This window comes from Hyla sarda, chromosome 5 (assembly GCF_029499605.1).
Source record: "Hyla sarda isolate aHylSar1 chromosome 5, aHylSar1.hap1, whole genome shotgun sequence".
NCBI lineage: Eukaryota > Metazoa > Chordata > Amphibia > Anura > Hylidae > Hyla > Hyla sarda.
Window position 1 is genome coordinate 48,737,933 of NC_079193.1, and position 15,607 is coordinate 48,753,539.

The window sequence follows — 15,607 nt, forward strand, 5'->3', positions numbered from 1 at the left end:
TGCAGTTTTGCAACAGCTGGAGGCACACTGGTTGGTAAACACTGATCTAGATGCTACTACTGTTAGTTTAAGGGAATTTCTATGCACTTTTGCCTACTACAGCCAGGTCTCATGCCTGCTCTTCAACTACTCCAGTGTCTAGAACAGTGTTTCCCAACCAGGGTGCCTCCAGCTGTTGCAAAAGTACAATTCCCAGCATGCCCGGACAGCCTTCGGCTGTCCGGGCATGCTGGGAATTGTACTTTTGCAACAGCTGGAGGCACCCTGGTTGGGAAACACTTGTCTAGAACAATTGTTACCCTCGTGCATACATTCAGTGTGGATTCATATCGTTTTCCATATAAGTGTGCACACTTTTCTTTTTGTATTTTCTGCCAAATCAAAGTATCCCAGCAGTAAGAAGTGATATTTTCTATTTTGTTGCAAGAACACACACATATATATATATATATACATACACACATATAAACACACAAACAAGGATAAGTTGGCCAGCACTACTGATACCAAAACTATTATATGAACCTGGCATACAGGTGCACGCTGCTAATATACATATATATACATACATATATATATATATATACACATATAAATAATGTTGCTGTATGTGTATATATATATATATATATATATATATATATATATATATATATATATATATATATATTGTATATATATATATATATAACAAAAAAAATTCTCACAAGTCATGATCTGGTTTCTTTACATTGCATAATTCCAGTAATATAAAAACATTAAAAATGTCTTTCTTGTTAGTGATATTTGCACCAGGCTTAACCCTGATCCAGAATTGACAACATAACATGGGTTAGATCACATGCCTCATGCAGCCATAGCATATTCTAATAGCACAAGACTTATTACAAGAAAACATGGTTGGGCTCTACGCTACCATCTGCAGGCCACAAGCAGTAATGCAGTCTACATTGTCACTTCTAGGATTTCCGACGTTAACCAGGAAGGCGCTGATAATCTCTTAATACGTCATGCACTGCACAACCCAGACTTCCAAATTGGACAAGATGCATATAAATAGTTAAATATGAATAAATAAAAACACAAATACAGAGGGGGGTGAGGGAAAGAAACAAGTCGGAAGCAAACAAGGTGATATTTGAGAAGACTCGTTTGGTGATCGTATAAAGGTTATGTCAGTAGCTTTCAGTGTGTGACACAAGGCGGGCATGCTGCCTGGTTAGAGAAGATGCTCATTAAGCGGCGGATGAAGTCTACCTCTCCTGTTCTTGCCTCATCCGCATCCTGTCATCTTCTGAAGGGTGGGCTTCTTGCATTTTCATTTTCCATGATCCCCTGTGTTCAATCTTGTCATCTTTTCGATGTTTGCCAAACCTGTCAAGAACAAGCGGAATTCTAACAGCGTTCTGCAGAATGAGAAAGTGACAAGTGTCTGTAGGAGCGAGCTCTCCTGCATGCTGCTAACTATGCATGGCTGCTCGGGCACAACTCCTTTCTCTACAGCTCGCCGACTTCTGCGGGGATCATCCTCCACACAATGCAAGCGGCAGACGCCTTAGAGGGTTTATTCTGCCGAACTTCAGCCATAAATGCTTGGCTGATCTGGAAATAATAGGGGATAATGTTATGGGGGCAGAGCCAAAGGTTTAGAAGTTAAATGCTATAAGAGTCCCAGCACTCACCATTCAGGATGTAATACCTTGAAGTGCTTATTTACATCAGGTAGGGATAGAGGCAGGGCTCAATCCTGCAGGAACGCATGAAAACTGAGTCCTGCACCTTTTTCACAGCAGGGACACTGTTCCCATTAGCAGGAGTCATGCAGGACCAGCCCTTGAGTAGAAATCTTAGGTGAGTTCCCATATTTTTCTTTCCCCAGGACTTGGCCCCTAGATAAAGAGGTACAGACAGGAAGCAGTTCGACTCAACAGCGCTTCCTCATCTGACAGCTGAGGAAGGCCTATTGTGCCGAAACCTGTCGAGTCTGTCATTTTATCCTATCCTAAACATTACAAGAAATTGCATCCTACGTGAAGAGTGCAGAGGCTGTCCTATTATTGTGTTTTTGATTTTGATGCACCCAGGTGCACCACCCCTGCCGCAGTTGCGCTGACACTTTTTCCATCATGTGTAACTAAAAAGCTAAAACTGAAAAACACGGAAACTGGTGCCATATAAAGATTTTAAAGCAAAAGCCATGATATCTGCATTCTGTGAGATAGACAAAAGCTGCCACGTCATTACCATGAGCCAAGGAAGTGACAGAGCCTCCTTAGCAACATGCTGAAATCTTGCTCCGAATCATATAAACCTATATATGACAGAGCTCAGCGTCTCTTCCTCTATCAGAGTGGTCTCAACCATTGCAAAACTACAATGCCCAGCATACCCGGACAGGGGTATGCTGGGCGTTGTAGTTTTGCATGCAAGGAGTTGTAGTTTTATTACAGCTGGAGGGTCACAGTTTGGAGAACACTGCTATCATATGCAACATTAATCAATATACTGCACCCTGTCACTTCCTCAGCTCATGGTAATAACCTGGCAGCTTTTTTGCAGAATGTATAATGTCTGTACGGATATCCTGGCATAAGTCAGAGCTTTACTTTTATTTGCATTGAAATACCTGACGCATACTCCCGATATCCTTGTATGGATACATCACAAAGCTCAGAATCTTCCGCTCTATCATACATTTAGGGGGAGATTTATCAAAACCTGTCCAGAGGAAAAGTTGCTGAGTTGCCCATAGCAACCAATCAGATCACTTCTTTCATTTTGCAGAGGCCTTGTTAAGAAAGAAGCGATCTGATTGGTTGCTATGGGCGACTCAGCAACTTTTTCTCTGGACAGGTTTTAAGAAATCTCCCCCATACTCCCACATAGGGCAGTAGAAATGCCTGTGTGGATATCCCACTAAGGCAGGGGTGTCGAACTCAGATTCATCGGGGGCCGCATCAGCAGTTTGGTCACCCTCAAAGGGCCGGTTGTATCTGTAGGAATCCTTCCCCCCCCCCCCCCACATACCGTATATGCCGCCGTATAAGATGACTGGGTGTATAAGACGACCCCTAACTTTTACAGTTAAAATGTAACGTTTGGGATATACTCGCCATATAAGACTACCCCTCCTACCGCAATGTACAGTACCTTGTAGTTCCCCCCACATTAGTTGGCAGTATAGTTCCCCCCACATTAGGTTGGCAGTATAGTTCCCCCCACATTAGGTTGGCAGTATAGTTCCCCCCACATTAGGTTGGCAGTATAGTTCCCCCCACATTAGGTTGGCAGTATAGTTCCCCCCACATTAGGTTGGCAGTATAGTTCCCCCCACATTAGGTAGGCAGTATAGTTCCCCCCACATTAGGTAGGCAGTATAGTTCCCCCCACATTAGGTAGGCAGCATGTTCCCCCACATTAGTTGGCAGCATGTTCCCCCACATTTGTTGGCAGTATAGTTCCCCCCCTCCCTCTCTCCCCGCAGACATACAGCCTACAGCCATATACAGTGTATGGCTGGAGGCTGTATGTCTGTGTGCTGCCCCCACTGTGATCCGGTCACCGCTCCTCCGGCCCGGGGTCACAATCTACTGCTATGGCCTATGGACCACAGCAGTAGGTGCCAGGACCGGTCGAGTGGTGACCGGAACACTGAAGAGAAGAAGATAACGCGCCGCCGGTCACTTACCAGGCCCCGGCCAGAGCGCCCTCCTGCGATGATCCTGCCGTCCTCCCGCGTCTCTATGGTTGTACGCACGGGACGTCCCGTGCGTACAACCATAGAGGCGGAGGACCAGGAGGACCGAAGGAGGATAGCTAGAGAGCAGACGTTGGTGAAGGCCGGCGGCGGCTACGCGGGCCACATGACGAGGTCTGGCGGGCCTTGTGTTTGACACCCGTGCACTAAGGCTATGTTCAAAGAGTCATTTTTTACACATTGGCCCTTATTTACTAAGAGTGTTGTGTTGGTTTCTTTGTGGGTTTTAATTCCCTACAATTTATTTTCCACAGTATTTACTAAGGTTTTGCTACATTTTCCATTTTCCCTACACTTTTTTTTTTTTACACATGCTCTGATCTGTAGGGTTTTCCTCAGCTCAAATCCACCACATTTTATGTGGAAACCTTAGTAAATATGTTGGGTTTTTGTGAAAATGTCGGGATAATGCCCCTTTTCGGAGACCACACCCCCTTTCCCCGGGGGCTATGCCCCTTTTTCTGGTTCTCTTAGCAAAATGGAGAGTTAGTCGGAGTTTTTTCAATTCAGGCGCAAGTTCCGGTGCAATGCGACAGAATCTGGCGCAAAACCAGACAAAACATGTCGGGTTTGCAATAGTAAATGAGGGCCAATGTCCGGGCAGAAAATTACGTCTGTAGTAGGAACCAACTCATCAGTTGGTGTTAAGACCGTTCAGAAATGCATCGTCTTTCGAGAAAGCTATGTATTATCGTGCAGATCTGAAGAAAGAATTGACAAGTCAATTTACTCTGCGGAGCCCAAAATCAAAATTTTCACCATGTGCACATTAAGCAGAATCCAAATGAAAACAATATTCGGAATTTCGGAGCACAATTTTTTTTTTTGCCATGTGAAGGAGGCCTCAACCTGAATCTATGCTGCAGAACTGTGTTTTTAAAGGGGTATTCCAGGAAAAAACTTTTTTATTTATAATCAACGGGCTCCAGAAAGTTAAACAGATTTGTAAATGACTTCTATTAAAAAAATATTAAACCTTCCAACAATTATCAGCTGCTGAAGTTGAGTTGTTCTTTTCTGTCTGGCAACAGTGCTCTCTGCTGACATCTCTGCTTGTCTCGGGAACTGCACAGAGTAGAAGAGGTTTGCTATGGGGATTTGCTTCTACTATGGACAGTTCCCGAGACAGGTGTCATCAGAGAGCACTTAGACAGAAAAAAACAACTCAACTTCAGCAGCTCATAAGTACTCAAAGGATTAAGATTTTTTAAGGAAGGAAAGTCTATTCAAATATACCAGTCAAATCTAAACACACACACACAAAAAGAAAGAATTTCAGCAATTTTGATGAAAATTGGATGACTACCAACATGGCCGCCATCACCATCTCACCTAGATCCCATGTAGTCCTATAGATCTCCACTGCAATTTTGCCTATAAGCTGAGACACATCCACTACTGCACAAGTAAACAAACTCGCCCTTCAGGACTTTTAGAAAGTTTGTTGAGAGTCTCTATGGGGACAGCGGGTATGGTTGCCATCAATTGTTTTCCCAGCTTTCCCAGTGATGGAGAAAAAAAAAAAAAGGAAACTAATTTTTCTTGCATATTTAAACAAAATCAAAACAAGGTCCTATATTAAAGAAGCACTCCACTTTAAAAAAAAAAAAAAAAAATTTTATTAAAATATTTTTTTCTTACTTTCGGCCATAGTATGTAAACTCCCCCACCAGAGTATAAAACTGGCTAACAATGGAAATTTGTTTACAATTTTTATTTTTACAATCAATTAAGGACAGACCACCATCATTGAAGGTTGGTCTTGTTTGAAATTTACATCCAATAGTTGATATATATAAAAATATATATGCCCACACACACACACACATATATATATATATATATATATATATATATATATATACACACACACAATGGCCAATATGGACTAAAATGTGTATGGCTGTGTTGAAAGATTGTTTGTGTAATGTGTATATATGGCTTTTGTAATGTTTCCTATACAGTATGCCTCCAGCTATTGCAAAACTACAACTACCAGCATGCCAGGACAGCTGTTGGCTGTCCGGGCATGCTGGGAGTTGTAGTTTTGCAACAGCTGATAACACACTGGTAGGGAAACAATGCTTTAGATATACCGTCATCGCCGTAAATGTTGGAGCCCCTAACATTTTTCAAGTATTTCTCACAGAAAAGGATTGCAGTAACACATGTTTTGATAACACATGTTTATTCCCTTTGTGTGTATTGGAACTAAACCAAAAAAGGGAGGAAAGAAAGCAAATTGGATGTCACCAAACTCCAAAAAGGTCTGGATAAAATTATTGGCACCCTTTTAAAATTGTGGAGAAATAAGATTGTTTCAAGCATGTGATGCTCCTTTATACTCACCTGGGGCAAGTAACAGGAGTGGGCAATATAAAAATCACACCTGAAAGCAGATAAAAAGGAGAGAAGTTCACTTTTTGCATTGCGTGTGTGTGTGTGTGTGTGTGTGTGTGCCACACTAAGCATGGGCAACAGAAAGAGGAGAACTGTCTGAGGACTTGAGAACCAAAATTGTGGAAAAATATCAATAATCTCAAGGTCACAAGTCCATCTACAGAGATCTAGATTTGCCTTTGTCCACAGTGCGCAACATTATCGAGAAGTTTGCAACCCATGACTCTGTAGCTAATCTCCCTGGGCATGGACGGAAGAGGAAAATTGATGGAAGATGTCAATGCAGGATAGTTTGGATGGCGGACAAGCAGCCCCAAACAAGTTCCAAAGATATTCAAGCTGTCCTGCAGACTCAGAGAGCATAAGTGTCAGCACAAACTATCCGTCGACATTTAAATGAAATGAAATGAAATGCTATGGCAGGAGACCCAGGAGGACCCCACTGCTGACACAGAGACATAAAAAAGCAAGACTACATTTTGCCAAAATTAACTTGAGTAAGCCAAAATCCTTCTGGGAAAACGTCTTGTGGACAGATGAGACCAAGATAGAGCTTTTTGGTAAAGCACATCATTCTACTGTTTACTGAAAACAGAATGAGGCCTACAAAGAAAAGAACACAGTACCTACAGTGAAATATGGGGGAGGTCAATGATGTTTTGGGGTTGTTTTGCTGCCTCTGGCACTGGGTGCCTTGAATGTGTGCAAGGAATCATGAAATCTGAGGATTACCAATGGATTTTTGGGTCGCACTGTACAGCCCACTGTCAGAAAGCTGGGTTTGCGTACAAGATCTTGGGTCTTCCAGCAGGACAATGACCCCAAACATACGTCAAAAAGTCTCCAGAAATGGATGGCAACAAAGCGATGGAGAGTTCTGAAGTGGCAGCAGTGAGTCCAGATCTAAATCCCATTGAACACCTGTGGAGAGATCTTAAAATTGCTGTTGGGAAAAGGCGCCTTCCAATAAGAGATGGAAAAGGGAGAGAAGGAGCGCTCCATAGTGTAATATCACCAGTAGTGACAAACGCCAAATGCGAAAGAGCGCTTACCATAACATGTTGTGCAACGGCCAGCACAACATGGAGGAGTATATATCAATAGCCCACTGCTGCCATTCCCACAAGTGACCAGAAATAACCACAATCCACCTCCAAAAATGGAACTTCAGACGCTGAGGGACCAGATAGTAGTATAAGCAAATAGCTTTATCCCCAGCATGCAATGCGTTTCGCGCATCTGCGCTTCATCAGGCATCTGATGCCTGATGAAGCGCAGATGCACGAAACGCATTGCATGCTGGGAATAAAGCTATTTGCTTATACTACTATCTGGTCCCTCAGCGCTTGAAGTTCCATTTTTGGAGGTGGATTGTGGTTATTTCCAATAAGAGAGACCTGGAGCAGTTTGCAAAGGAAGAGTGGTCCAACATTCCGGCTGAGAGGTGTAAGAAGCTTATTGATGGTTATAGGAAGCAACTGATTTCAGTTATTTTTTCAAAAGGGTGTGCAACCAAATGTTAAGTTAAAGGGTGCCAATAATTTAGTCCAGACCATTTTTGGAGTTTGGTGACATTATGTCCAATTTGATTTTTTCCCCTCCTTTTTTGGTTTAATTCCAATACACACAAAGGGAATAAATATGTGTATAGCAAAACATGTTACTGCAATCCTTTTCTGTGACAAATACTTCATTTTCTAGAAAAATTTCAGGGGTGCCAACAGTTTCGGTCATGACTGCATAATAAAAAATAAATAAAAAATTGATGTGGGGCTGTGTAGGCAGCAATACCACCATCTACTGGACGGTGACCGTAATCCACACGACTGTCGATCGCAACGCGGCTGCATAGTTTATGGCACGAGACAGGTTAAAAGACACTCGTTGCGAGCGTGTGGAATTTCAAGCACAACACTACAAACCAAATAAAAATCCCAATTTAATCTGTTAAATGGGCTAAACTTGCTGCGTTACTGATGAGATCATTGTAGCCTGCCAAATTACCTACGGATTTCATTAGGATAGCAAAGCTATTGAAGAAACATCCATTAGTTGATTAATGAAGAAAAACAAAAACTGATTAAGACATAAAAAGTCCCATAGTGTTAAATTGGTTATGAATGGAAGAAATGGAAAGAAAGAAAAAATTAAAGAAGAAGGCGAGCGCAATTTATGAGCTGGACTATGTATTTTAGTGTAATTTCACAGCTGCTGTTTTAATGAGCATAAAAAGGCAATAAAAACATGTGGACATGGCGTAGGGAACAGGAATGGGATCGCAGAGAAACGTGCCCAGGGCTCCAGCACAGAGGGGGTTAAACGCCCGTCACTCGCCGCGGTGTAATTCAATAAAATGTCCCTGATGCAATTAGATGAAATATGGACGGGAGAGTAAGTCTGTATCCCCCTCCCCATATGTCATAGAGCTTCTACCTTAATCCTCTGACAGAGTGCAACTATCTCTTATTATCTTAAAAGGGACGCTAACCTCAATTTTCCTCTCCCCGTGTTTGTGCACTACACGTACAAGTCATGGAAATGCTTATTCTATCATTTAATCTTCCTGAGGCTGAAAGTGACTTTTATTTATTAACATGGCCCCAGGGGAAATGCTGCAATACATAATCCTCCAACTGTATAAATAAAGATAGAAGGCGTCTTACTTGGGCAGAGGTAGTTGTACGGATAATAGAGATTATAGGGCTATTGGCACACAACCCCGGCACTAGGTTTCTGTGGTTATCTTAGGCTAGGTTCGCACTGACGCAAAACGCAGGTCCGTCGCTTAGTCCGCTGGAAGGCAGGAAGTCATATCTTTTTTTTATTTTTTTTACACCCAACTACCGTAAAAAAACGAAGACCCGACGGACCCCATTTAAGTCAATGGGATCCATCAGGACCCAGCAGTGTATGTTGTGTTCTGACCCAAATGGACCTTGAATAGGTCAGAACATAACTGCAATGTAAACCTAGCCTTACCTTCCATGATTGCAGAGGCAGGAGCCACATAAGAACATGCCCTACAAATACTACAAGGTAATGGGAGTGACAGGGCCAGAGGCTAGAGGCCGTCTCCAGAGTATGTGGCATAAAAGCAACAGTTCTAGGAAAAAGAGTTTCTGTTTAATTCTAGTGGGGCTTTAAAGGGGTACTCCGGAGTAAAAAAAAAAAAAAAAAAGTTTTCAAATCAACTGGTGCCAGAAAGTTAAACAGACTTGTAAATTACTTCTATATAAAATCTTGATCTTTCCAGTACTTATCTGCTGCTGTATGCTCCAGAGGAAGTTGTGTAGTTCCTTCCAGTCTGACCACAGTGCTCTCTGCTGACACCCCTGTCTGTGTCAGGAACTGTCCAGAGCAGAGAGGTTTACTATGGGGAATTGCTCCTACTCTGGACAGTTTCTGACATGGACAGAGTTGGCAGCAGAGAGCACTGTGGTCAGACAGAAAAGAACTACACAACTTCCTCAGGAGTATTTAGCAGCTGATAAGTACTGGAAGGATGAATATTTTTTTTAAATAAACAATTAGCAACTCTGTATAACTTTGTGTCACTACTTGATCTGAAAACAATTTTTGTCCTCCGGAGTACCCCTTTAAAATCCTGGGATTATGTTGATATGATAGTGGACATTTTTGTCTTTAGCTGTTCATTCCGCTAGCCAGAGGTACAAACAAATCTTAAACAATACATCCAAAATTGAGGCCTTGTAACTAAAATTATTGTTTCTATGGCACATATACACACACCTATATTTAAGTTTTGCCTCCCTGAATCATTGCTTTAGTGCCCAAAAAAATGGATTAGACTACAATAAAGGGAACATACCATAAACATTTCCTAAATAAAGGTGTAGTCCCCATAGAACCATTAAGAAACTATTAAACAATGTTAATAATTGTTGGACTAATTGTGCATCATGAAGTAGTGTACAGGCCCTTTAAGTTTTTATTTATTTATTTATTTTTTCACCACTGTGGCATCACAACAGAACCTATGATGTAATAGAGCAGTGGTCTCCAACCTGCAGACCTCCAGATGTTGCAAAACTAAAACTTCCAGCATGCCCGGACAGCCGTTGGCTGTCCGGGCATGCTGGGAGTTGTAGTTTTGCAACATCTGGAGGTCCGCAGGTTGGAGACCAATGTAATAGAGGATGTACTATGATGCAGGGGGAAGTGTGATCATGATTTTAACATCTGGGAATTACGGTGCCATCAGGCCATGCCGTTGACATGTTAGCCATATAGCTCATTTATAGGTGATGCTATTTACTGACACTGGTCCTAGTCCCCGGCAAGCTTACAACCTCATTTTCCAATCTTACATGCTGAAATGTGTTATATGGAGGCAAATTAACACTTTAGGGAAACTCAATGAATCTAGGATGTCCAGGTAAGAATTTAACAAGTGCCTGGTGTTGGAAGATAAAGCGAGTAGGGGGGTGTAGAGGAACCATTTACTCATGTAAGAAGTTACCAGAATTATAATGTAAGAAGTTACCAGAATTATAAGTGTCACAAGTTAGGCAGTGGTTCAGAGTCTGCACTGGTATGTTTCATGTCATTCCAGGAGGTTTCATGTCATTCCGTCCCAGTGCCATCCCAATCAAGACCCCCAAAAATATCAGTGTCCTGTCAATATGAAGGGTTATAACAAACAAAATGAGTCAGACTCCTATAACATGCAAACGCAATGGCCACATCAGGTGGGACAGGCACTGTAAAAAGGCAGATAAGCCTGGGACCATAATATACATTGTAAGGAGATACAGTACATAGAGAAAGGAATAAAACGATAACATACTCTCTGTAGCAGAGAAACACAAACAGTGCAGAATAAATGAGAAGCGGTACAGTAGCAGCCATACATCATGACACCTTAAATGGCCCATGAGGGACGCTTACGAGCTGATGCACAAAAAGGCCCACTTTCTTACATGTGCACTTTAGAAGTCTCTGAACATCACTTTACAGCAAAACAGCAGACTATACAGAACCGAGCCGAGCATTAAAAACGTAAAATAATACAGAGGGTGGATGATGATGCAGGTATCCGGCGCACCAATTTCCTGATGCAAATCTAATAAGACATCTGGGAACAAAAACAGGGATTTAAGTCAGAGAGTGGGATGGCAGGATAGAGGCAGGAAAATACCAGGTGTTCTCTGCCATATTGGCAAAGTGAAGTGACTACCTCTGCGCATATAGTGATTAGACCAGCAGATCGCCCCTTTAAAAGGGGTATTCCAGGAAAAAACTTTTTTTATATATATCAACTGGCTCCAGAAAGTTAAACAGATTTGTAAATTACTTCTATTAAGAAATCTTAATCCTTTCAGTTCTTATAAGCTTCTGAAGTTAAGGTTGTTCTTTTCTGTCTAAGTGCTCTCTGATGACACGTGTCTCGGGAACCGCCCAGTTTAGAAGCAAATCCCCATTACAAACCTCTTCTAAACTGGGCGGTTCCCGAGACACTTATCAGAGAGCACTTAGACAGAAAAGAACAACCTTAACTTCAGAAGCTTATAAGAACTGAAAGGATTAAGATTTCTTAATAGAAGTAATTTACAAATCTGTTTAACTTTCTGGAGCCAGTTGATATATATATATATAAATAAGTTTTTTTCCTGGATAACCCCTTTAAAATGCACCTAATGCAGTGTTTCCCAACCAGGGTTCCTCCAGCTGTTGCAAAACTACAACTCCCAGCATGTCAGGGCCAGCCAAAGGTCTTTAAAAAGAAATATATTATGAAAGAGGGTTGGAGTGCCACAGTTATTCTTAGATAGTCTACCATAAAGTTCAGGAGTATAATAGCAAATACAGCTGGCATAACCCCTCCAATTATTCAGTGATCCCCACAGCGTATGCCTGCCACACAATCCTGACGCATTTCCTCTCTTTCAATGAAAGAACCAAAAGGTTTATCAGGGGAAACTAGGCATTAGCACACATTTAAAGAGGTATTGTATATCAACTGGCTCCAGAAAGTTAAAAAAGATTTGTAAATTACTACTATTACAAAATCTTAATCCTTTCAGTAGTTATCAGCTGCTGAGTTGTTCTTTTTTTCTGACAACAGTGCTCTCTGCTGACACCTCTGCATGTATCAGGAACTGTCCGAAGCATTAGAGGTTTGCTATGGGGATTTGCCCAGAGGTATCAGAGGTGTCAGCAGAAAGCACTGTTGACAGACAGAAAAGAGCAACTCAACTTCAGCAGCTGATAACTACTGGAAGGATTAAGATTTTTTAATAGAAGTAATTTACATATCTGTTTGACTTTCTGAAGCCAGTTGATTTATATATATATATATATATATATATATATATATATATATATATATATATATATATATATTATTTTTTTTTCCTGGAATACCCCTTTAAAGATAGCATGGGTAAAGATGTAAAACAAATTGCCAAACAAGACTGGAAAATATCAGAGGTCCAATATGGCACACCCACTCGAGTCCCCAATGATGCTTGAACAATATGGATGGGTGTTCTGTAGAAGAGATCCAAGATACAGGATAATGTGCTGGAGAAGCCCCCTTCTCTCGGCAGTCCCTGGAGTAAGCCGTTTCTGGAGAGAAATAAGCAGATTCCCCTGACGATACAGATTAGATGACTGCTGGACAAAACCTGTTGATACCACTGGGATTTCCTCACCATCTAATGTGGGATGTAAAAAGGAACAGCTGCTGGCCAATCTATACTGTATAGTTAACTTAATGTTATCATGGGAATAAACCTCCTTTAGATGTATTATGTGCTGTTTGGCCACTGACTCTACAGGGTATCGTAAACCTACAGGTTATCATAAATAGCAGTCTATAGATTGTGTTATTGTAAGTTTCTGCATTAGGAAAATTCCTTTGGCAAAACAGGTTACTATTGTCCCACAAGGAGTTTAATATTGGCAATATTAATAAATGTCTGTCCTTATATCAGCTGATTAAAGGGGCTGTGGTGCTTAGGTGCAACTCTATACATCAGTGGTCTCCAACCTGCGGATCTCCAGATGTTGCAAAACTACAACTCCCAGCATGCACGGACAGCCAACAGCTGTCCGGGCTTGCTGGGAGTTGTAGTTTTGCAACATCTGGAGATCCGCAGGTTGGAGACCACTGCTATACATTTTACATCTGCAATGATACTACACAATGTTCAGTGCTGTGATAAACTGCAGTACCAGACACAGAAATGTATAGAACTGTGCCGAGTAAAAAAGGTAGTGGTATCGTTCCTCAGAACATTACAAGCCCTTCAACTGATCACTTATGGTGTCAGGAGTCAAACCTCCACTAATCTAATATTTATGACCTATCCTGAGGATAGACTATCAATATTTATGCTCTAGAAAAAAACTTTTATATACCTGTCGCCAACAAAAACGTTTGATATAATGTAGATAATACCATTATATGTATATTTGTAATATACATTGATTAAAAAATGTGTATATTTTTGGGTGAAAAAATGCTTTCCCTGCAGCTATTGCCTGTGTGTCTCTGTGAGGAGTCCAAATACAGGAAGTGTGGGCAGGAGAAGCAGGGCTCTGTGCAGGATCCTGGCTTGTCAATCATCCTAATGTTTGAGCCAGGAACGTGTCATAGAGCCTCAGTGCACAGGGCCCTGCTTGTCCTCAGTGCACAGGGCCCTGCTTGTCCTCAGTGCACAGGGCCCTGCTTGTCCTCAGTGCACAGGGCCCTGCTTGTCCTCAGTGCACAGGGCCCTGCTTGTCCTCAGTGCACAGGGCCCTGCTTGTCCTCAGTGCACAGGGCCCTGCTTGTCCTCAGTGTACAGGGCCCTGCTTGTCCTCAGTGTACAGGGCCCTGCTTGTCCTCAGTGTACAGGGCCCTGCTTGTCCTCAGTGTACAGGGCCCTGCTTGTCCTCAGTGTACGGAGCCCTGCTTGTCCTCAGTGTACGGAGCCCTGCTTGTCCTCAGTGCACGGAGCTCTGCTTGTCCTCAGTGTAGGGAACCCTGCTTGTCCTCAGTGTACAGAACCCTGCTTGTCCCCCCACTCTTCCTGTATTTGGACTCCTCATAGAGACACACAATAGCTGCAGGGACAAAAATATACAATTTTTTTAACCAATGTATATGACAATTATACATATAATGGTATTATCTACATTATATAAAAAGTTTTTGTAGACGACAGGTACACTTTAAGTCTCCGTTGATGTCTCTGTTATTCGGGTTAAGACGAAAAATAGACCCCAAAAAGAGGCACCCACTTTTTTCAGACAAAAAAAATAAAGAATCAAAAAAACTGAAAAGTTGCATATCATGAATTCCTGACCACTGCATGATATCAACTGAAATCATGACTTGTATGTTCTTTTAGAAAAACCTTCTAAAGCAAAAGTCGCAATGAAAAGTCTCAAAACAGCACCTGAGACAAACTGTGAGACAAATGTACATCACAAAACCAGGGTAAAACCAATGATCAATTCCACCTATAGTGCAGAGCTGTAATACAGCCTGAGCACAAGAAATGGTGAGGATTCTGCACAGAAAATCCACTTTTACACAAATAAATATTTATTCCTCTTCCATCTTTGCAAGTGCAGCAAACCATAGTCGATATTTCATTTCTATTCTAAATTGGATATACTTTCCCCCAGCATAAGCACCATCTCTCCCGTTGCTCGAGGCCCTACTAATTTCCAAGGTATGAGTCCAATTAAATAAAAAAAACAATTAAGTTGTTGATGGCAATTAACTCTGTCGAATGTCACGATTGCAAGGAAATTAACAAAATATTGTAATGGGGGACAGGCAAGGTCAGCATCAACCCCCGCCACCCGGGACTCTAATTTGCTCTGATGTCTGCTAATTTACTACATACATACTTTTTTGTGCAGGATGTAAAAAGAGAAAAATCGAAGAGTTTGGGGTCAGCATTTCATTGCCACGAGAGTGACCGAGTGCAGGTTGTTTTCGGACACACATAATTAGAGGATATAAAATACATAAACCTGAACATTCAGCTCATCGTGAATTGGTGGTGGTTATACCCTCATTGTGGGCAAATATGTTCAGAAACTTCTGCTTATCATGAATCCCTTATGCAAAACCACTGTCAGCAGCCAGCTCGCTCGACTGACATTTCTTATAGTAGTGCCAGTCTTGGTGCTACACAGTCTGGATCTCATTAGGCACTTGGGGAAAAGTAGCACCAGCCCCAATGGAGCTCATCATTCTTACTCAATGCCTGTCAATGGCGGAAAAAAAAGCAGAAAAAAAAAAAGCTGCTATTGATCTTTACACTTCTCATTTCGATGCAGGAGAGAGCGGCCAGAGACTGACTTTCTGTATTAATTCTCCCTTACCTTTCCTGTATTTGGAAGCATTTCAGTATAGTGTGAATAAATGTAAAAAAATATACCGCACCTGGTGTCAGTGCCGTGCTGGAAACATTATGGCTACCTAATTAC

The 15,607-nt window shown here is 41.8% G+C and overlaps 1 protein-coding gene across 12 annotated transcripts in view; it reads right to left on the bottom strand.

The window, feature by feature from the left end:
* Positions 1-15,607, bottom strand: part of PARD3 (par-3 family cell polarity regulator) — a 613,817-nt gene that overhangs the window by 176,796 nt on the left and 421,414 nt on the right. For 10 of the 12 annotated variants that reach the window (XM_056519476.1, XM_056519478.1, XM_056519469.1 and 7 more), the window contains one exon: positions 1,258-1,374. The exons of the other annotated variants lie outside the window; for them this stretch is intronic. In XM_056519476.1, the coding sequence (XP_056375451.1) occupies positions 1,258-1,374 (117 nt within the window). The remainder of the gene's footprint in view (positions 1-1,257; positions 1,375-15,607) is intronic. 12 annotated transcript variants of the gene reach the window in all.